The 21,702-nt window shown below is 42.3% G+C and overlaps 1 protein-coding gene across 1 annotated transcript; it reads left to right on the top strand.

Moving 5' to 3' along the window:
* The first annotated feature begins 6,469 nt into the window (after positions 1–6,469).
* Positions 6,470–21,464, top strand: ARPIN (actin related protein 2/3 complex inhibitor). Its single transcript, XM_075273310.1, has 6 exons — positions 6,470–6,599; positions 8,706–8,781; positions 13,131–13,263; positions 16,429–16,635; positions 18,137–18,303; positions 21,069–21,464. The coding sequence occupies exons 1-6, from the start codon at positions 6,508–6,510 to the stop codon at positions 21,075–21,077; spliced, it is 684 nt and encodes a 227-aa protein (XP_075129411.1). The 5' UTR covers positions 6,470–6,507; the 3' UTR covers positions 21,078–21,464.
* Positions 21,465–21,702: the final 238 nt, after the last annotated feature.

The raw sequence follows: 21,702 nt of genomic DNA, 5'->3' as shown, positions 1-21,702 counted from the left end.
CATTGAAGTCAGTGGGATTCTGTTTTACAGTGCTCTCTCTGACACATGTTTACATGTCAGAATGAGCGGCGCATTACTCCGTGGAAACGTAGCTTAAGATGGAAATATCTCTTTAAGGCTAGGGCCCCACTGTCCTGAAACGCTGCGATTTGGCCGCAGTGGAAACGCCGTATTAAAAATCACTGCATTTTACAGTACTTGCAAAGTGGATGGGATTCATGCGAATTCCATGTCCACTTTGCGGAAAAAATAGTGCGGACACACTGCGATGTGTCCGTTGCGGTTTTGAAAATTGCAGTATGTCAATTATATCTACAGAAACACCGGCGACTTTCTTATAGATATAATTGTAACAGAAAGTCCACGGAGGAAAACTCAGTGAACTTTCTGTTGAAAGTGCTGTGGGAAGAGCCGCGATGTGTTCACAGTTTAGCGCTGCATTTCCGCCCAGTGGGGCCTTTGCCTCAGGCTAAAGCCCCACATTGCTGAAACATAGTTTTTTTGTTGCAGATTTTGTTGCAGTTTTTTGAGCCAAAGCCAAGAATAGCTACAAAAGGAATGGGTACTCTATGAAACGTTCTTATACTTCTCCCTTCTGCTCAATCTACTCCTGACTTTGGCTCAAAAAACCGCAACAAAATCTGCAACATAAAAAGCTGCGTTTCTGCAACATGGGGCCTCAGCCTAAATGGAGTAATGGGCCAGTGATAACAATCACAAATAATCATGAAAACCCTATATACTGAAGAGAAAACACAGCCATATGTGCATACAATCATGTACATACTAAAAATATCATACTAAAGCAGTATAAGAAGAAGAGTTGCTCTGTACCTGACAATGACTGATGCTTGCAGACCGCATACATGCGCCGTTCACTGTCCGGTTTATAGGTTGGATTTGATGGACTTATGTCTTTATGCAACCTTATATGCTGTGTTACTAATGTTTCTGTCAAACTCCTAGAGCAGGTGCTAATAATCTGACAAATTATATGTGAATCTAGGCTAAATCCCAGAGGCTTTCTCTAATGATAAAGCATCCACAATGGGCCCACTGATTAGAATCAGATTGATACACACATCTATGTTAGTGTCTGAGTGTGAAAAGTCTTTGGCTCCACCTGCTGGACAAGTATGGTAGTTTTTTTTTTTTAATATATAGATCAATGAAGTCTATGCTTTTAGCTGATGATGTTGTCCACCCTTTAGTCAAACACAACAGTGTCTGGAAATTGGCCCATATTTGTTAATGTGATGACACTAGTTTGGGCATAAAATATAACTTTTAGGCACCAAGTCTGCACCGGTTTTGTCCATCCATTTCATTTTTGCAAAATGAACTTGTACCGCAAATTTCAAATCATCATGAAGAAAATTCCTCAAAATCACTCGGGTACAATGAGAGGCAAAACACAAGGGGTCCATTAGAATCAGCATGATGGATCAGCGCTGTGAACATAGCCTTAGGCTTCCAATCGCTTTCCATAAAGACATAATGGGTGTGGGGAGGGGGCGTCACATATTCAATTAGCTAAGGTGAAGATGCCCCTGGAAACAATACTTATTGCTCTTAAAGACTCATCATGGCCACCTATTAAGTGGTCACCTAAATCTACTGTCTGTGACCATACCCTTATGAACAAAAAACCTCCCATTGTGAAACAATTATGATTATTTTCATAAGGTTTGTGTAGTTTTTTTTTTTTAATCTCTAGACCATTTTTGTTTGCTGCGTCTAGTGAAATTACATTTTATACAATTAAATAGGAGTGGAGATATATGCACAATAGAAGATGAAGTGATCTGACCTAGCCAACCGCTGGGTGAATTTCTGGAGCAAAACATAAAACATTTCATTAAAATGAACCATAAAATAGTGTTCATTAGCATTGCTGAAAACGTACAATTAAGGAGGACGCAAATGTGATCACTTGAAAGGTTGTCATGACAATGCGAGTCCTCAAACATGACCTGTTGCATCTAAAACAGGTCCCCAAGGAGTGCAGATATGCAGGGTCACAAACCAAAAATACAAGAACGCCTGTCTGAATGACAGTCACACTATGCAATGTCCTAACAATGGTAAGTACAGGGGTGCTGAAGCACCTGCAAGACAAGCTTTTGTTTTCTGTACCTTGTGCATATCAACCTGGCAGAACCAACTCAATGTATCCGACTGACCAAGAAGGATCCATCAAAATTACCTGTAAGAAAAAAACATAAAGTCTCTTTAAAATCAAAGGGGGAATTGTTTGTTTCACAATAGACAAGACCTAGAGTTTTTGTCTGTTTTAGATAAAATTTACACAAAGAGGAATACTATATACGTAAAAAAAACTGGCATAGAAATGGCACATCTTTGATGCATGACCTCTATTGACTCCAAAGATCCAACACCTCATGATTTTTCCATCCCACTCACCACTTTTTAAGACAGTGAAATGAATTGGGGTGGGGATCAAGGTAGGTTCGGGCAGGAACTCATTGCTCCATCAGATTTACTATAGTTATACTTCAGAGGGACTTTATTAAGAATGAGGTTTCCATTCTTAATCAATGTATCTGCTGACCCGGGGTTCTGCTTGAAATATTAGGAAAACAAGGGCAAATGTCCAGCTCAGATATTCTACACACTTCGCTGCACAGAGAAACGCTGGACCATGACTAATACTGCTGTGACTAAGGGTTTGTGGTAAACCTGAAACATGTAAGCAGGTCCTAATGGTTTTATAGCTTATGTGGATTTATTAAAGGAGATGCCCAGGAATGACAGATTTTTACCAGGAGGCTGGGGGAAGGTGAAATAAAAAAATATATATACACTATGTGATCAAAAGTATCCAGACACCCCCAAAAACATACGTTTTTCATATTAGGTGCATTGTGCTGCCACCTACTGCCAGGTACTCCATATCAGCGACCTCAGTAGACATTAGACATCATGAGAGAGCAGAATGGAGCGCTCCGCGGAACTCATGGACTTCGAACGTGGTCAGGTGGTTGGGTGCCACACATCACACAGGTCCAAACGACACCTCGCTTGGTGTAAGGAGCGTAAACATTAGACGATTGAACAGTGGAAAAACGTTGTGCGGAGTGACGAATCACGGTACACAATGTGGCGATCCGATGGCAGGGTGTGGGTATGGCGAATGCCCGGTGAACGTCATCTGCCAGCATGTGTAGTGCCAACAGTAAAATTCAGAGGCGGTGGTGTTATGGTGTGGTTGTGTTTTTCATGGAGGGGGCTTGCACCCCTTGTTGTTTTGCATGGCACTATCACAGCACAGACCTACATTGATGTTTTAAACACCTTCTTGCTTCCCACTGTTGAAGAGCAATTCGGGGATGGCGATTGCATCGTACAACACGATCGAGCACCTGTTCATACTGCACGGACTGTGGCGGAGTGGTTACACGACAATATCAACTCTGTAATGGACTGGCCTGCACAGAGTCCTGACTTGAATCCTATAGAACACCTTTGGGATGTTTTGGAACGCCGACTTCGTACCAGGCCTCAGCGACCTAAATCAATACCTCTCCTCAGTGCAGCACTCCGTGAAGAATGGGCTGCCATTCCCCAAGAAACCTTCCAGCACCTGATTGAACGTATGCCTGCGAGAGTGGAAGCTGTCATCAAGGCTAAGGGTGGGCCAACGTCATATTGAATTCCAGCATTACCGATGTTGGGCGCCACAAACTTGTAAGTCATTTTCAGCCAGGTGTCCAGATACATAGTGTATATCATACTCAACTGTCCCTGGCACTCCAGTGTCCCAGGACACTGTCCAGTCGTGCCCAGAGTTGTCCCGGTGGAAGTCCTCGCCACACTTGACCACTGAAGCCAATCAGTGGCCTAATGAAAGGACCCCAGATGTCACTTACATACTAGTACATCACCTGTGAAATCCGGTTCCTTTACTTCGCCCTCTGATTGGCCTAAGCAGTCACATGTGGCAAGGAATTCTGCTGGAACAAGCCCTTGGGAGCTGCTGGACATCAGAGAGCCAGGGAGAGGAGAGTATGATTTTTTATTTTATTCTACACCTGTCTCCTCGCAAAAATATGTAATTTCTGGACAACCCTTTAAGGCCGGGGGCCCAACAAGGCATAAACGCCATGGAAAAAACCACAGCGTTTTACAGTCTCTGCAAAGAGGAAACTCCTGTGGACTTTCTTTAAAAATCGGTCAGGAAAAACTGAAATGTGTTGCCATCTTTTTTTTAATTGCTTTTTTTTTTTTGCTGCGGCCCGCTATGGCCCGCCTTAGCCTAAAGGTGAAGTTCCTTTTGCCCACAACTGGAGCCCTTTGTACAAGAATTATTCAGTCTCTTAATTTTAGTCTATCCCAGAACTGAAATCTACGCCATCCAGTGGTGCATCTATTGCAAAAAAAAAGATAATGTGCCAAAGATGTGCCACTTCTAAGCAGTTTTCTGGCATACATGTCATAGCACCCAAACCGTTATAACTGTTTGTCACTGTATTTTCCATAGTTTTTCTTTTTTAGTTGAAAATGCTATGGAAAAATAGTGTATAGCAACATATTAAAACGTCTAACATACACATTTTGGCATATTTGGGGTCACCGGTTCCTCTAGGTATGACAGTTTTCTGTATGTTGCATACCGTAGCAGCTCAGAAGCTTTCCTCATATTGTTGTCAGTCTGAACTTGAGCAGACTACGCAAACTCTACCAAAAGGCTAAGGCCCCGTGGTTTTTGTTGTGGAGTTTACGTTTCGTGGGACCACCGGCCTTGGACTGAGGTTACACAGCAATATCTGGCTGTGACTCCTAACACACAACTAAAGATCACTGTATTGTCTTGCAACATCTGCACAAACTTCGCATCGTGAGACTGTGGTTGTAGTTGTGACAGTAACATTAGTATTAGGGCGCATTCATACGAGCAAGCTTCAGCCGTGAAACTTGGTCCGTGTGTTGGCTAGAATTACTGGCCTGCAACTTATACTGGGAATGACTCCTATCAAAATAGTTATCTAAGCTGCTAGGAGTCCCTGCCTCCCAACAACATCATCCAGAATCAGACACTGTGATAAATCAGGCTGTCTGTCTAAGGGCTCGTTCACATCTGCGGCCCGGCACTCCGTACTTAGGTTTCCGTTTCCTGCCTAAAACACAGGCAGGATACGGAAACCTGCAGGAGTCTCTCTCACCCATTCATTTGAATGGGTGAGAGAGATGTCCGGCCGTGCGCGGCGGTGAGCGTTTTAGGCTCTCCGCCGCGAAACCGGGTTTTATAATCCGGACACAGAGTCGGACATGCAGTACTCTGTGTCCGGATAAAAAAATCCGGTTTCGCGGCGGAGAGCCTAAAACGCTCACCGCCGCGCACGGCCGGACCCGGTCTATGGTTTCCGTCTTCTGCCATGCAGAAGACGGAAACCATAGAACGGAGACCCCAAACGCAGGTGTGAACCCAGCGTAAATTTACACTACTGAGTTTCCCCCTGAAAATAAGACAGTCTCCAAAAATCCTGAAAAATCATGCTATGGCTTGTTTTTGGGGTAGGCCTTATTTTCAGGGAAACATGCTATTAGTAAATCTTGGCTAATGTGTACGGCTGTCCTAAGCCTACAGTACATTTACTCCACCATTTTTCATGGTCGTTTGCCCCTGAGAGGTGGCTATTTTCACCGATCCCTTATACATTACAGTATATGGAGGGATCTGTGAAAACAAACAAAAATAGAAAATGATCCATATTTTGATGCCCCCATTCACAAAGAAATGAATGTGACTGTGTTATAGGAGCAGCGGAGGATGCATATCCAATAGTAAGGCACAAAACTGGAATCACTATATTGTAAAGTTTGCTAATTTTCAGTTTTAAATGGAGAGAAAGTATTTTAACTTATGGGAGTTGTGTAACTGTATAACAGGAGTATATACATATATACAGGTTGTGTAACTTGTGTAGCTGTATACACTGTATAACAGGAGTATATACATGTATACAGGTTGTGTAACTTTTGTAGCGGTATACACTGTATAACATATGAGTATATAAAGGTGTATAGAATGTGTAACTTTTGTAGCGGTATACACTGTATAACAAATGAGTATAACTGAGTATATATAATATACTGTATATATTATGTAGCTGTATGCACTGTATACCATCTGAATATATGTATATACAGTGTACAATCCACCCTCCTGCCCTCACCTGCAGACATGACACTGTGCCCACTACTGACGCTTTACTCCCAGGAAGGAGGGAATATCATTACAGACTGTACCATGTGCACGCAGTGGAGGGGGTGTTCTATTATTGTAGTAGCTAGTAGTTAATGATATATAACATTACAGCTTACATACTGAGTTATATACTGACACAGTATACACAGGGTACACGTCTGCCGTAGTGTTATGTACATGCACAGTTCCTGTCACCTCCATGGCCCGGAGCACTGCACTGGTTCCTTCAGCAGCTGAGTGCTCTCTTTCCGGCCTGAGTGTGGAGAACTACTGTCACGATGAGCCGGATCTATCACGATAGTGCCTTGCAGAATAAGCCGGTGCATGATGAGAGGGTGCCCGGGGAGTGGCAGCCGGCGATATACCAGAGGTATGAGGAGTGGGCACAGCGCTGTGTGCCGGCTATATAGGCTGATATAGGAGGAGGTGCAGCCCGGGCATACAGGGGGGAATAGGAAGGGGCTGCAACTAGTGCGCTACCGGCTGCGATAATACAGGATTGGGCCACATGATGGAGATGTCATACCTTACAGCACTGTAAACATTGGGGGACACTGGTAAAAGTTTCCTATTGGGCCACCTTATTGAAAATAAAAAGCTTGGAAATCCCCGTATTACTTTGTGTTTTTATGTTTCCCCCCTATCTATGGCTTTTTTTTAAGTTATACAGAATTTTTCCTGCATTTTTTCTACAATTTATCCCTGAAGGGGGAGGGGGGAGTATACGTCATTTGGGATATTATTGGCGTCTCTCCTGCCACATTGCATGAATTTTGGCGGAGTGGGGACCCCGAGTGATTTATTATAACGGACACCAGTTTTATGCCATGAGTATAGTAATGTACACCAGTTCTACCCGGCATAGGTTCCTATTATAGCGAAAGGACACCCAATAGATTTAGGAGGAGGCCCTGGCTTCTATATACTGTATACACATTTCCCTTCGCCATTTGAGCACTGTGTATATAGCGATCAGGAAGGCAGCGACGGTTCCTTGTAAGAAATCTGGTGATGGGAAAGAAGTTAACAAAGCAAAGAAACTTCTATTTCAAAGGCAGTACCCAAAGGTAGTGGGAATAGAAGAGGATCTGTCATCTCCTCTGACATGTCTGTATATAGTAACAATTGTGGAGCATCTTTTCTCAGAAATCTGCGTTGCGCGGTTCCTCTGTTATTCCTCCTAGAAATGTATAAATGAATTGAAACCTGGGTATTACCTGTTAGACTCCAGATATCCATGATCTGTTACACTAGTAGTCCCAGCCTACACTGCCCTTCCCTGTACTGTATATAGTGAGGACAGTAGGACCGCGAGGAGGTGGAGATCACTATGATTCAGGGAGTCCTGGTCTTCTGACTGGGTTCAGGCCATGAAATGTGGTCCATGTATGGTTTGGAGCTTCTGGCCAGATTCTTCTCATGCATGGGACCTTGCAAAGCCCCTACTGCTGCTTTAGCTTCCTATAACAGATATTACTCTGATTTGGTAGTTTAACCCCTAGACGCCACAGCCAATAACAACCACTGCTCCCTAGTGATGTAATCATGCGGTTGATGTGGGCTTGTCAATAAAAAAAAAGAGGAAAAACTCACCTACTCTGTCTTCCACTCTGAATTTGGTTTCGCATTTTGTACTGGCATTTGGTGGGCTGTAAATGAAAGAGCTCGGGTGACCACTGCTGCCAGTCACTTGACTCCCACTCACATATGATGTATTAGCAGTGACATCACCCGTGATTGGCAACAGTAGTTACCTCAGCCACTTCACTTCCAGCCCAGCAGGTGCCAGCACGGACTAGCACAAGCTTGAGGGTCTTGAGGCCAGAAATGAGGGTAGGTGGCCATGGAAACCTCTTTAGGCCGGGACCTCACGGGCCGTAAACACCGCGATTTTCCCGCAGCGTTTTACAGTACAAAGTGAATCCCATGCCCACTTTGCAGTAGAAACTGGGGTTCGGACACACCGCGATATCCAAAACTGGCATGGTTCTGGAAATTGCAGCATGTCAATTATATCTATAGAAACACCGGCGGTTTCCCCATAGGTATAATTGTAACAGAAATCCGTGGAGGAAAACTCAGCAAACTTTCTGTTTAAAACACTGCGGGAAGAACCGCGATGCATTGCCGCCGTACTTTTTGCGGGAACACTTTTTGGCTGTGGGATGTCCCTAGAGGGCCTTAGCCTTAGTCTTTTGCAGATTTTGCTGCCGTTTTTTGAGCTAAAGTCAGGAGTGGATTTAGCAGATGGAAGTGTAACTACATCCTATATATTTCCTATTCCTTTCGTGGCCACTCCTTGGTTTGACTCAAAAAAGCACAGCAACAAAAAAAGTTTCTTTTCTCCAATGTGGGGCCTTAGCTTTAATGCTCATAATAAACAGGTCCATAAAAGATTAAAACTTAGATTCATCTGATTCCAGGAGGTTACATATCTCTGGCGTTTATTATCACATTGTTTTATTGGTTTCTGTAGTGGACCAGGCATACTTCTGGAAGGGACGCTAGTGGATTACTCTCGCCATACTATAACAGACATCAAAGGGAAGAAGGTAAGTAGCCGTTTAGTCTTTCTCGCTCTGGTGGACCTGGTCTGACTACCTATTACATGAGTTCCAAGTACTACTTGCAGCTCCCTTTTGCTGATAATGGACAATCGTCTTAAGGCCGTGTGCCAGAAAAATATGCAGTGTTTTTACAGTCACTGCATAGTGGATGGGATGTTAGCGAATCCCACCCCCAAAGTGTGGGAAAATACATGCTGCGGACAAGCTGTGATATCCAAAACCGACTGCGGTTTTGGAAATTGAAGTATGTATGTCTATTACACCTACATAAACGTTGGTGCTTTCCCTATAGCTATCATTGAAGCAGAAAGTCCACTGCTTTTTTTGCTGCAGGATGCTACTTGGGGCTTTAACCTAAAAGAGATTTCTTAGCATTTACAATTGATGGTCTATCCTGCAACCCTACCAATTGTAAGCCAGAGATGATCTCTGCATCCTCCTCATTACAACACACACTTCCATACGTTGTATTGTGGCTGTGCCCGGTACTGCACACAGATCCGAGTGACTATGACTAACCTGCTGTAACATGCAGAACCAGGTACCAGTACCACAACAAAGCAGATGGTGTTGTGCCTAATAAACTATGGAGTGGCGGCTGAGGTTGCCACAATACTGTGGCCCTTTCACTGAGCTCATTCTAAGGGTGCTGGAAATTGGACCCAGATTTTAAAGATGCACCATCCCATGATGGATCATGACATTATTGGAATGTACATTCGCCTTCCCTTTTCCCCTCACTAAAAGCTGAAGTGTGATACATGCAGACAGTACACAGTATATACTTACAGGACAAATTGTGGGTATAAACTTTTGATTATTTCAGCCATCCTTTTTCGCAGCCTTCTCGGCATACACATACACAGCTTCTTTTTCATCAGGTTAGTGGCACATTCTGTCGTGTGCTATATGTATAGAGCTATTCTCTCCTAGAAGCAATTCTTTTATGTTAGGGCTCTGTACATTTGGCACCCAGCAGAGCCCATATTGCAGCACACAAAGGCTGAGGAAAAAAATGGCTGCCTGTTAGCAGTGTTTTATTTTTTGTATACCTTTTTGTCCCTCTGTTCGAGTATTTTCTAGGCTCCAGTTTTTGTATTAGTTTGCAGGCACGTTCTATGAATTCGGCTCCTTATCTGCAGCTGGAATATTGATTAAGAAGGATGGGAGTGGGCTTTATAGATTGTGCTAAGGAGCCTAGTCTTACCCAAATAGTTCTCTTTTATACTTCAGATGTCTTGCAGTCAAGCGGCAGTATGTTTTATTGATTTTTTTTTTTAGCTGTACAATTACATCTACACGAGTTTGTAGACGGCATGGTGAATACCGTGCCGCTGAGCTACGGAGATCAATTCCGCTGCTTACATGCAATCGCTGCTCAGTTCCTGGGGTTCACTTGTCTGATGTGCTGCTTTTATTTTCTGATGTTTGTTTTAGCCCTTTATTTTTTATGTTATTTCTATATGTATTAAGCCTTTGTCTTCCCATACTTCTGATACCCAACAGGATGTGAGCGATACAGAGATCAAACCAAAGAGATTAAATGGAGCGTGAAAGTATAGTCTGTTCACAGATAAAAATACATGCCCAGAGCTGGGGAAGAAGAAGTTGTGTAATGATCTTTCTGACAAGTGAAATCACATCTCGCACTAAGGGCTTTGGACTGTTCGAGCTGACTACAGCTTCACCTACCGCCATCCACACACTAATAAGAATATGTCTTCCACTCTCTTTATATGAGTCCTAGATTTCAGATGGCTTTGGCAGTGCCACTATTCCTCTGAATTGAATTTTGTTCCTACTTCGGTAATCAGCTTAGATGAAGAATATTTTCCTTCAGTACACTTTGAGAGTTTTCACACATGCCATTTTGATGCAGTTTTATTTGAAGCTAACATTAGAAATCAATTAAAAAATAGGACAAGTAGAATCTGTTCTGTACAGTTCCCCTTCATCAATCCGCCCCAATACATAGCACTTGCACAGCACAACCCACATATGTATTAGGGTCTTTCTACACTGCGTCTGTAGCATACATGCAGATCAGTATATTATAACTGAGGTCTCTAAATACACATCTATAGACACATGTTTTTGGTTTGGCCAATATAGGAATTTGATTTGTATATAATAGGAGAGGTCTTTGTGCACAAACATAGTCCTTCCTGAACTAAATGGCCTATATATCGCAGTATATACAAATATATAGGGGATGGATTGCAAGGGACACTCAGTCCTATTTTCAATACATGACCCTTGAGGTGTTAGTAATAATGACACAACTTTGAATGTCAGTCCCTTTTGGCTGTACAGTGGGGCATTCTCACCACAAACTCCCACCGTGACCATGTACAGTCCTATGAAAAAGTTTGGGCACCCCTATTAATCTTAATCATTTTTAGTTCTAAATATTTTGGTGTTTATAACAGCCATTTCAGTTTGATATATCTAATAACTGATGGACACAGTAATATTTCAGGATTGAAATGAGGTTTATTGTACTAACAGAAAATGTGCAATATGCATTAAACCAAAATTTGACCGGTGCAAAAGTATGGGCACCTCAACAGAAAAGTGACATTAATATTTAGTAGATCCTCCTTTTGCAAAGATAACAGCCTCTAGTCGCTTCCTGTAGCTTTTAATCAGTTCCTGGATCCTGGATAAAGGTATTTTGGACAAACAATTCAAGTTCAGTTAAGTTAGATGGTCGCCGAGCATGGACAGCCCGCTTCAAATCATCCCACAGATGTTCAATGATATTCAGGTCTGGGGACTGGGATGGCCATTCCAGAACATTGTAATTGTTCCTCTGCATGAATGCCTGAGGATTTGGAGCGGTGTTTTGGATCATTGTCTTGCTGAAATATCCATCCCCGGCGTAACTTCAACTTCGTCACTGATTCTTGAACATTATTCTCAAGAATCTGCTGATACTGAGTGGAATCCATGCGACTCTCAACTTTAACAAGATTCCCGATGCCGGCATTGGCCACACAGCCCCAAAGCATGATGGAACCTCCACCAAATTTTACAGTGGGTAGCATGTGTTTTTCTTGGAATGCTGTTTCTTTTTGGACGCCATGCATAACGCCTTTTTTTATAACCAAACAACTCAATTTTTGTTTCCAAAATGAAGCTGCCTTGTCCAAATGTGCTTTTTCATACCTCAGGCAACTCTATTTGTGGCGTACGTGCAGAAACGGCTTCTTTCTCATCACTCTCCCATACAGCTTCTATTTGTGCAAAGTGCGCTGTATAGTTGACCGATGCACAGTGACACCATCTGCAGCAAGATGATGCTGCAGCTCTTTGGAGGTGGTCTGTGGATTGTCCTTGACTGTTCTCACCATTCTTCTTCTCTGCCTTTCTGATATTTTTCTTGGCCTGCCACTTCTGGGCTTAACAAGAACTGTCCCTGTGGTCTTCCATTTCCTTACTATGTTCCTCACAGTGGAAACTGACAGGTTAAATCTCTGAGACAACTTTTTGTATCCTTCCCCTGAACAACTATGTTGAACAATCTTTGTTTTCAGATCATTTGAGAGTTGTTTTGAGTAGCCCATGATGCCACTCTTCAGAGGAGATTCAAATAGGAGATCAACTTGCAATTGGCCACCTTAAATACCTTTTCTTATGATTGGATACATCTGGCTATGAAGTTCAAAGCTCACTGAGGTTACAAAACCAATTTTGTGCTTCAGTAAGTCAGTAAAAAGTAGTTAGGGGAATTCAAATCAATAAAATGATAAGGGTGCCCATACTTTTGCACCGGTCAAATTTTGGTTTAATGCATATTGCACATTTTCTGTTAGTACAATAAACCTCATTTCAATCCTGAAATATTACTGTGTCCATCAGTTATTAGATATATCAAACTGAAATGGCTGTTGCAAACACCAAAATATTTAGAACAAAAAATGATTAAGATTAATAGGGGTGCCCAAACTTTTTCATAGGACTGTATGTGAAATATCTGCCATTTTAGGCTAAGGCCCCATTCAACCAATCCCTGCAAAAAATGCTGTGGCTTTTTGACAGAAAGTCAAAAGTTGGAATGTATTATTATTATTTTTTTATAATGGCATCTATATAACATATGTGCTTAACTCTAAAGCGAAATTTCCACAGCTTATTGGCTACACGTAATTCAAGTGTGAACTTAGCCTAAGGACTTCTAACTGCGCTGGAATCAGTGGAGCAGTGACTATTAACAGATGCTAAGAACTAGAATTAGTGGAGGAGGTGAAAGGTCCTCTTAAAAGAGATCATCTTATTCTCTGACTTTAGGAGAATTTTATCTGACCATCTTTTTTTGTCTTGTGGGATTTTAGGAACGATGGTACATTCTCTACTTAAGACCAAACAAGATACATAGGAGGAAGTTTGATAGTAAGGGGAATGAAATAGAGCCGAACTTCAGTGATACTAAGAAGGTGAACACTGGCTATCTCTTGTCTTCTTACAGTAGGTATTACATCTATATATGTTTATACAATCTTATTATTATAAAGAACTACAAAAATAAGTATTTTCCTGAAACGCAACTATTATGAATTCCAGTAAAGAAAAAAAGACATATGCAAATTATAGGTGATTGTTTATTACATAATATTTTGGAGTCAGTGTGTTGATGAGACTTCTTGGACATGAAATATTAAAGAGGTTCTTCAGCCATAAGTTTTGTGGATAGGGGATATCATCCACCAGACTTAAGAACTAGGGTGTTTTGCACCCAAGTTTAAAGAGAGGCAGTGGGGTGCAAAACACCACAAGAAAAAAATAATGGAAGAAAAAAGTCTGCTGTGCCCTGAATACTGCACCTAGAGTACTAAGGGCTCGTTCACATCTGCGCCCGACATTCCGTTATGCAGGTTTCCGTTTCCTGCATAAAACAGAGCAGGAGACGGAAACCTGCAGGAGTCTTTCTCACCCATTCAAATAAATGGGTGAGAAAGCTGTCCGACTGTGAGCGGCGGTGAGCGTTTTATGCTCTCCACCGCGAAACCGGGTTTTTTAATCCGGACACAGAGTCGGACATGCAGTACTCTGTGTCCGGATTAAAAAATCCGGTTTCGCGTCGGAGAGCATAAAACGCTCACCGCCGCTCACGGCCGGACCCGGTCTGTGGTTTCTGTCTTCTTGCATGTAGAAGACGGAAACCACAGAACGGAGACCAGAACGCAGGTGTGAACCTAGCGTCAGTCTGGTATTATTCTAAATCTATATCTTCTCTATATTATAAAAATGAATTCTTGTCTGTGTGTCTGTTCTCTATGCGCGACCAAACGACTGGACCGATCTTCACCAAATTTGGCACATAGATACTTAAGGTGTCCGGGAAGGTTTAAGACAAGAATCCAACTCACTCAGACGTACCGTTCTGGAGATACAGCTTTCCCAACACCCTGACCCCCCATTAGCCAAAACAAACCTGCAAGTCTTTCACTCCTATTCCAAGTGCAATACACACGGTCACTCCACATGTATGATCCAACACTGATATACAAACTGAGATACACACATCAGAGATTTAGATAGCACTTCTTCACACAGTTTCACACACCAGAGGATTAGATACGCACATCTGCTCAAAGTTCCGCCCACTGAAGGATTAGATACACAGGTCAGCGCACAGTATCACATGCCAGAGGATTAGATATGCAGGTCTGAACATAGTTTCACAACCCAAAGGATTATATACGCACATCTACACACAGTACCACACGCTGAAGGATTAGATACACAGGTCAGCACACAGTATCACACGCCAGAGGATTAGATACGCGCATCTGCACAAAGTACCACATGGCTAAAGATTAGATACGTGCGTCTGCACACAGTTCTACATGCCAGAGGATTAGATACGCGCGTCTGCACAAAGTACCACACGCTGGAGGATTAGATACACAGGTCTGCATAAAGTATCACACGCCAGAGGATTAAATACACGCGTCTGCACACAGTTCCACATGCCAAAGTATTAGGTATGCGTGTCTGCACAAAGTACCACACACCAGAGGATTAGATACACAGGTCAGCACACAATATCACACGCCAGAGGATTAGATACGCACATCTTCACACAGTACCACACGCCGGAGGATTAGATACGCACGTCTGCACACAGTTCCACACGCCAGAGGATTGGATACGTGCATCTATACACAGGTCCACATGCCGCAGGAATAGATATGCGCGTCTGCGCACAGTTCCACACGCCAGAGGATGAGATACGCTCGTCTTTACATAATACCACACCTTGGAAGATTAGATACGTGCCACTGCACAATACCACATGGGAAGGGTTAGGATACATGCGTCTGCACACAGTACCACATGCTGGAGGACTAGATACACAAGTCAGCACACAGTACCACATGCCAGAGGATTAGATACGCACATCTGCACACAGTTCCACACGCCGGAGGATTAGATACGTGCGTCTATAAACAGTTACACATGCCGCAGCATTAGATACGCACGTCTGCGCATAGTTCCACATGCCGGAGGATTAGATACGCACATGTTTACACAAATACCGGAGGATTAGATACGCGCGTCTGCACACAGTTCCACACGCCGGAGGATTAGATACGTGCGTCTATAAACAGTTACACATGCCGCAGCATTAGATACGCACGTCTGCGCATAGTTCCACATGCCGGAGGATTAGATACGCACATCTTTACACAATACCGGAGGATTAGATACGCGCATCTTTACACAATACCGGAGGATTAGATACGTGCGTCTGCACACAGTACCACACGCTCGAGGATTAGATACACAACTCAGCACACAGTACCACACGCTGGAGGATTAAATACGCATGTCTGCACACAGTACCACAAGCCAGAGGATTAGATACGCGCGTATGCACACAGTACCAAGCGCCAGAGGATTAGATACACGCGTCTTCACACAAATCTACACGCCAGAGGATTAGATATGCGCCACTGCACACAATACCACATGCCAGAGGATTGGATATGTGCCACTGCACACATTACCACTCGCCAGTGGATTAGATATGCACCAATGCACACAATACCACACGGGAGGATTAGATACGCGCCACTGCACACAGTATCACACGCTAGAGGATTAGATACGCACCACTCCACACAGTAACACATGCCAGTGGAATAGATACGTGCGTCAGCACACAGTACCACACGCTGGAGGAATAGATACATGGCTTTTAACAGAGTACCACATATTAGAGTTTTACTCAAGGATTCCATAGCAACCCTGCCATTTTTCTTCACTACTTTATGTCAGCCTTAAAGGGGCATGGCACTGTGGGTGACACTGTTACACAAAGTCACATACACACAGCTTTACTTCAGGTCTCCATAACAACCGATCGCAGGTTTTTCACTGATATTTGAAATGAGATACACATGATCACATGACGCCTAGGGACACACACAAACGATATACAAAATATACCAGTGCAAAATTGGACAATTCTTATGGGGCCACTACATGAACAAAAAAATTAAATATACCCACATTACATGCTTCATTGGTTGTGAAAGTGTTGAGCTAATTCTCTACTACTGTATATTAAAATATGAGTTATCACAATGATTTTTACATAATTGACTTTACGATCTTCTTCACTAGAGGTGGAAGCGAAAGGTGAAACAGACAGACTACAGACAGAGGAGCTTAAACATATTATTAACAAGGAGGACTTGCTAAAAATCAGTATGAGGTTTACCCCCAGAGATGGTGTGGCATTTTGGCTACCAGAAGCTGAAATGGAGAAAACTGAACTGGAGTTTGGTGAACAGTTACGTGTGAAAACCTTGGGAGATGGACCATTTATATGTAAGATTGTTGCTCTAGTAAGAGTATCTTCTATCTTCTCCAGCATGCTGCATTCTCCATGTCTTGTTGAATGCATTATTGTTAGCCAATATCAAGCCTGCAATGCAGGACACCATAAATTCTAATCTATCAACTGCAACCAACAAGTAGTGGTATTCTGGTGTATAGCTCCATAAGTTTTACAGCCTTACTTTTATGTCATTACAGAAGCCACTTTTATGCTTTTTGGGTAGATTATGCAGGTTCAGTAAATTATTTTGCTGGGATATTTCAAGTTTACTACCAATGAGAAATAAAACCTTCACACCACTTATAGATCAAGATCTCACAGATCACAGATTTTTCAAGCTAGCTCATTAAACTTTTCACCCCCTCATCCCTACAGTCTTGAACCTCTTACACGGAGGCTGATTGAATTTGTGCAGAGGCTGCTGTAATTACATGACCATATACATTAACGGGTTTCCTATAGCTGTTACATAAACAGCTTGTAGTTTCCCGGTTGGATAGCATATTATTAAAGAAGACCTTCCACCACTTCTCCTTCTTTGCATCCTTTAGTAGGTGCTGCTCCACTTATTCTGGTACAGATAGCCTTTTTTTCTCTCTCTCCAGCCTTCACCATCCCTGAGCAATCAGTGCTGTTAGTTTCATGACCCAATGTATTAAATAGGCTTTCTGTCAAGGGAGCAGTCTTGGGCTGGAGCAAACACAGGGACCACCCACTTAACAGTAGAGAGCTTATTTAGGATATTGGGTGCTGAAACTATCAGTAATGACTGTTTGGGAATGATAGGGACTAGAGATGAGCGAACACTGTTCGGATAAGCCGTTCCGAACAGCACGCTCCCATAGAAATTAATGGAAGCACCTGTCACGTACACTTTGCCAGCGGCCGGTCGCCATGCCAGATGCTTCCATTCATTTCTATGGGAGTGTGCTGTTCGGAACGGCTGATCCGAACAGTGTTCGCTCATCTCTAATAGGGACTAGAGAAAAATTCCAACAGCACCAGAATCAATGGATTGACACTTATCGAGCGATACAAAGAATTGGAGTTGGTGAAGAGTCCTCTATAAGTTATTCTGTCTTTTGTTCGCATTGTTTCTCTCACAGACTGAGGACCAGATATTTTTACCCAGACTAATAGAATATTTATTGTCTGTTTATTGTCTTAGTGGGAAAAAAAACAACAAATCTTTTGCATGATGTAAGCTTGTCACAGTAGTCAGAATTTCCATACAATTAGATACGCCATGCTCGGACACCCAGGATTCTGTTTGGATTTAGATGCAGAATTTGCTGACATTCCACCAATGACAAATTCATGCTGTGTCTATATGGCCAGATAAGGGAACGTAAGAAACAAACAAAAAAACAGTATCATATTATAGCCAGACACTTGGCTTTCAGGTGATGTGTTTTAATAATAATGGTGTATCTCCCTGCTGCATCAATACTGCCAATGACGGTCGAAAGTGATACCTTTTCTGTCCTTTAGTTTCCTTAGCAAAAATTGACAGTGGAACAGTGACAAAATGTAATTTTGCTGGAGATGCTCCGACTGGTGCTTCCTGGACAGACAACATAATGGCCAATAAATCTCACAGTGCTGATCCCGCACCTGAGGCCCGTGGTCAAGGTGATGGAGCTGAAGATGATGAATGGGTATGAAAACTATAACAACTTACCAGTGTCCAATATACTATTAAAGGGATAGGCTACTTTTAAATATATATGGGGGCAAAAAGGTACGTAAACTGGCTCTCATCCAAAGCTGCCTCTTTAATGATATCGGTTGAAGGTGGCTATTATATAAATTATATACAGTATTATATCCAACTCTAAAGTTATGTTCACAGGGAGTTTTTTTGCAAATCTGCTTCAGAAATTAAACTTTTTTTTTTACATATTTTTTTTTTACATTGTGTTTTTTGCAGTTTTGATGCAAAAAAAACCGCATCAAAACCGTATCCCATTTTTTCAGCATTTCCCCATTGATTTCAATGGGTTTTTCAAGATAGAATCCTCCTGCAAAAATTTCTGTGTGAACATACCCTAACAGACTTTACAATATGACTTGGGGATATATGCCAAAAAAGTCCAATTGTTGGCACTTATGAGGTACATTTTATCCTCTAGGATGGGAGCATATTAGCAGGCCCTTATGTTATGTAACTGAATCATAAGATGTATGTATCATGAAGATATAGATAACTTGTGTATCTTCATATTGAATATGAGCATTACTCCTAAAAATGGTATCCAGTTTTAAATGGCACTTAAATTGACACAGTAAGGAAATCCATTTTGTGGGTGTTATGCTACCTATCCGCACAACCTATAATACGCTGTACAGAGGTGAACAATCCTTGCTGCAATTCTAGTGAATACATATTTCCTCAAAAGCATTGTCTACATAGGAATTTGCATGTTCTGTTTACTTGAACCAGTTGGAGATATTTTTATAGTCTTCAGATTTCCTGTCTTTGTCTGTGGAAGGACATAGCTTGATTGTTCATCACATGATGCAATAGAGGACACTATTATTTTAGCACTTTGTAATATTGTTGCCTGTTAGTATATACCGTATATACGCAAGTATAAGCCGAGTTTTTCAGGATAGTTTTTGTGCTGAAGAAGCCCCCCTCGGCTTATACTCAAGTTGGGTTGGGCGGCGGTAGAGTGTCTATGACCAGTCAGTAGAAAATGACTGTGAAACACATACACAATAGGTATCCCTGTGTCTGAAAGTGCCTGGTCTGCTGAATATAGGGTATCTGCAGTGCTCCTGTTCCATCGGGTAGGGGTTGATAAGAGCTCTGCAGATACCCTATATTCAGCCAGGCTGAAATCCAAGTGGGGGGAAAAAACTCAGTCCTCAAGCTCAGGGAAGGGGCAGACAGACAACCAAAACACCCCTTCCCCACCACCCAGCAACTACTGCACCCAAAAACTCCGGCCATTTTAATTTTTGAAATTTTCCAGTAGTTGCTGCATTCCTCCCCCCCCCCCCCCCCCTCGGCTTATACTCGAGTCGATATGTTTTCCCAGTTTTTTGTGGTAATATTAGGGGCCTCGGCTTATATTCAGGTCGGCTTATACTCGAGTAAATACAGTAATAAAATGTTGTGCTACATTTAAAATCACATATTTAATGGGACTATATTCAAACATAATAGTCAGATCTGGTATATACAGAGTTGTCCTTCAGGAGAAGCAGTGCTGCTTAGTGAGAACATGATCCTACATACACCATATAATGGAACATGGCACTATTCTTTTTCTTAGGAGGTTGCAGACATTTGAAGGTATGGTAAAGGTCTCTTGCACTACTATGGAAGCCCTATTACAAAAATGGAATTGTAATATGGCCAAGTGCTTGAGCCTTTATATCAAGTCATTTTATACAGTATGTAGCGTGCTCTGCTATGATATTATTACTGGTAATACTAAAGAGGATTTGGTGAATTCCATTATAAATCACTTAGATTCATTAGGATGTATAACAAAATAGATCTCTTATGGCCATTAAAGTGCCTTAAAAATGATGCCAGTAAATGTGAGTAGTTATTACACATAGCAGCTAGTCATTTTTTTTCTTTTTTATAGAATCCCCAGACTTTGTTTCTCTACAAAAGTCTTAGTGTAAGTTCACACGGGGTATTTTGTACCGGAAACCTGAGGCGGAGGACACCTCCAGTTCTGATCCAAAATACGGGTAACCACGACTGAATGCCGGGGCAGTGCACCGGCATCCAGTCCAACACTCCGCTCCGGATTAGGCCCAATGAATGGGCCTAGTCAGGAGGGAGTGTCTTCAGGCGGATGTCGCGAGGCAAATCGGCCTGAAGAATTAGCATCTCGCTTCTTTTGTTTGGTTTGTTCCGGCTATCGGAAAAAAGACCTGTCCGGCTCCCATTGATTTCAAAGGGAGACGTCTTTTTGGTCAGGATTTTGAGGCAGATACGGCCTCAAAATCCTGACCAAAAAAAACCCATGTGAACTTACCCTTAGTCCTTGGATTCCAATGACGCAGCCAGTATATTGAGAGACGGACCATGTAACCCTTCTTTGGCCACTCTTTAGCAATGACGACTGAGAACTAAAGCTATATATATCTCTTTTATTCTTGTCATATTCTTAAATGTTACTGTTTTTCTTAAAATGTTCTTATATTCCCACGTGCCAGTCTCTTAATGATATAGCAGATGTGTCAAAATGAATTCCACATCTAAGATTCTTGACAGTAATAAAAGCCACTTGACATTTCTCGGGTACAGTTCTATACAATCTTAACATGAAATGGTTAGGCAGGAGACTCTACTTTTATTTTGGGGCAGTTTAACCACGTTATGGCCTTTATATTTAGAAACCTTATTACATAAACTTTCAACCTAAACTTGCCTTATGTTTGTATATTTATTTTACAGGATGATTAAGGACTCGCTGGTGGTTCAGCACAGTACCAGAATATGTCCCAGCCCTCCCAAGCTGATCAGATCAAGCAAGCATTTCTTTGCTGGATTATTTGTGATCAATGACTACATTTATGACTCTGTGTACGACACATCTGACCGTCTTGTGCTGTTTTGCCATTGGCATTCGTGGTCATTCCTTGGACTGACACTCCATACCCACTCCTTTGATAGCGAGAACAAATCCGCCTCAAAATTCGCCTACAAAAACAGCTCCCATTGACTTCAATGGGAGCCGCTCGCTTTTTTAGCTAATAGCGAAAAAAAGAAGCGAGATGACCTATCTTGTCATGGATTCCGTGGCTGATTCAGCCACAGCGTCTGCGGCTCAAGACACGCTCCTGTTTAGGCCCATTCAATTGGGCCTAATCAGGAATGGGGTGTCGCAGCGGAATGCTGATGCACGGCACCGACATCCCGCTACAACTAGCCGTGCGGTAGTTTGCATGGCAGAAACCATTTTTCGCCAAGTGAACATATCCTTATGCTTTTTGTATGGTATGTTTAGTTTTAGTTAGATTTATGTGCCAGTGATGGGGTTATAGATTATGGCTATATTTCTATGTTGCTGAGGTGGTCTCCACCACAT

The sequence above is a fragment of the Leptodactylus fuscus genome, chromosome 5 (genome assembly GCF_031893055.1).
Source record: "Leptodactylus fuscus isolate aLepFus1 chromosome 5, aLepFus1.hap2, whole genome shotgun sequence".
In the NCBI taxonomy this organism is placed as follows: domain Eukaryota; kingdom Metazoa; phylum Chordata; class Amphibia; order Anura; family Leptodactylidae; genus Leptodactylus; species Leptodactylus fuscus.
Note: the sequence above shows the minus strand (reverse complement) of the source record. Positions and strands in the feature narration are given on the sequence as shown.

Coding starts and splice junctions, on each gene's coding strand:
- ARPIN (XM_075273310.1), top strand. CDS start 6,508: ATGAGCCGGATCTATCACGATAGTGCCTTGCAGAATAAGCCGGTGCAT. Junction 6,600..8,705: donor CAGCCGGCGATATACCAGAG/GTATGAGGAGTG, acceptor TGGTTTCTGTAG/TGGACCAGGCATACTTCTGG. Junction 16,636..18,136: donor GGGAGATGGACCATTTATAT/GTAAGATTGTTG, acceptor TCTGTCCTTTAG/TTTCCTTAGCAAAAATTGAC.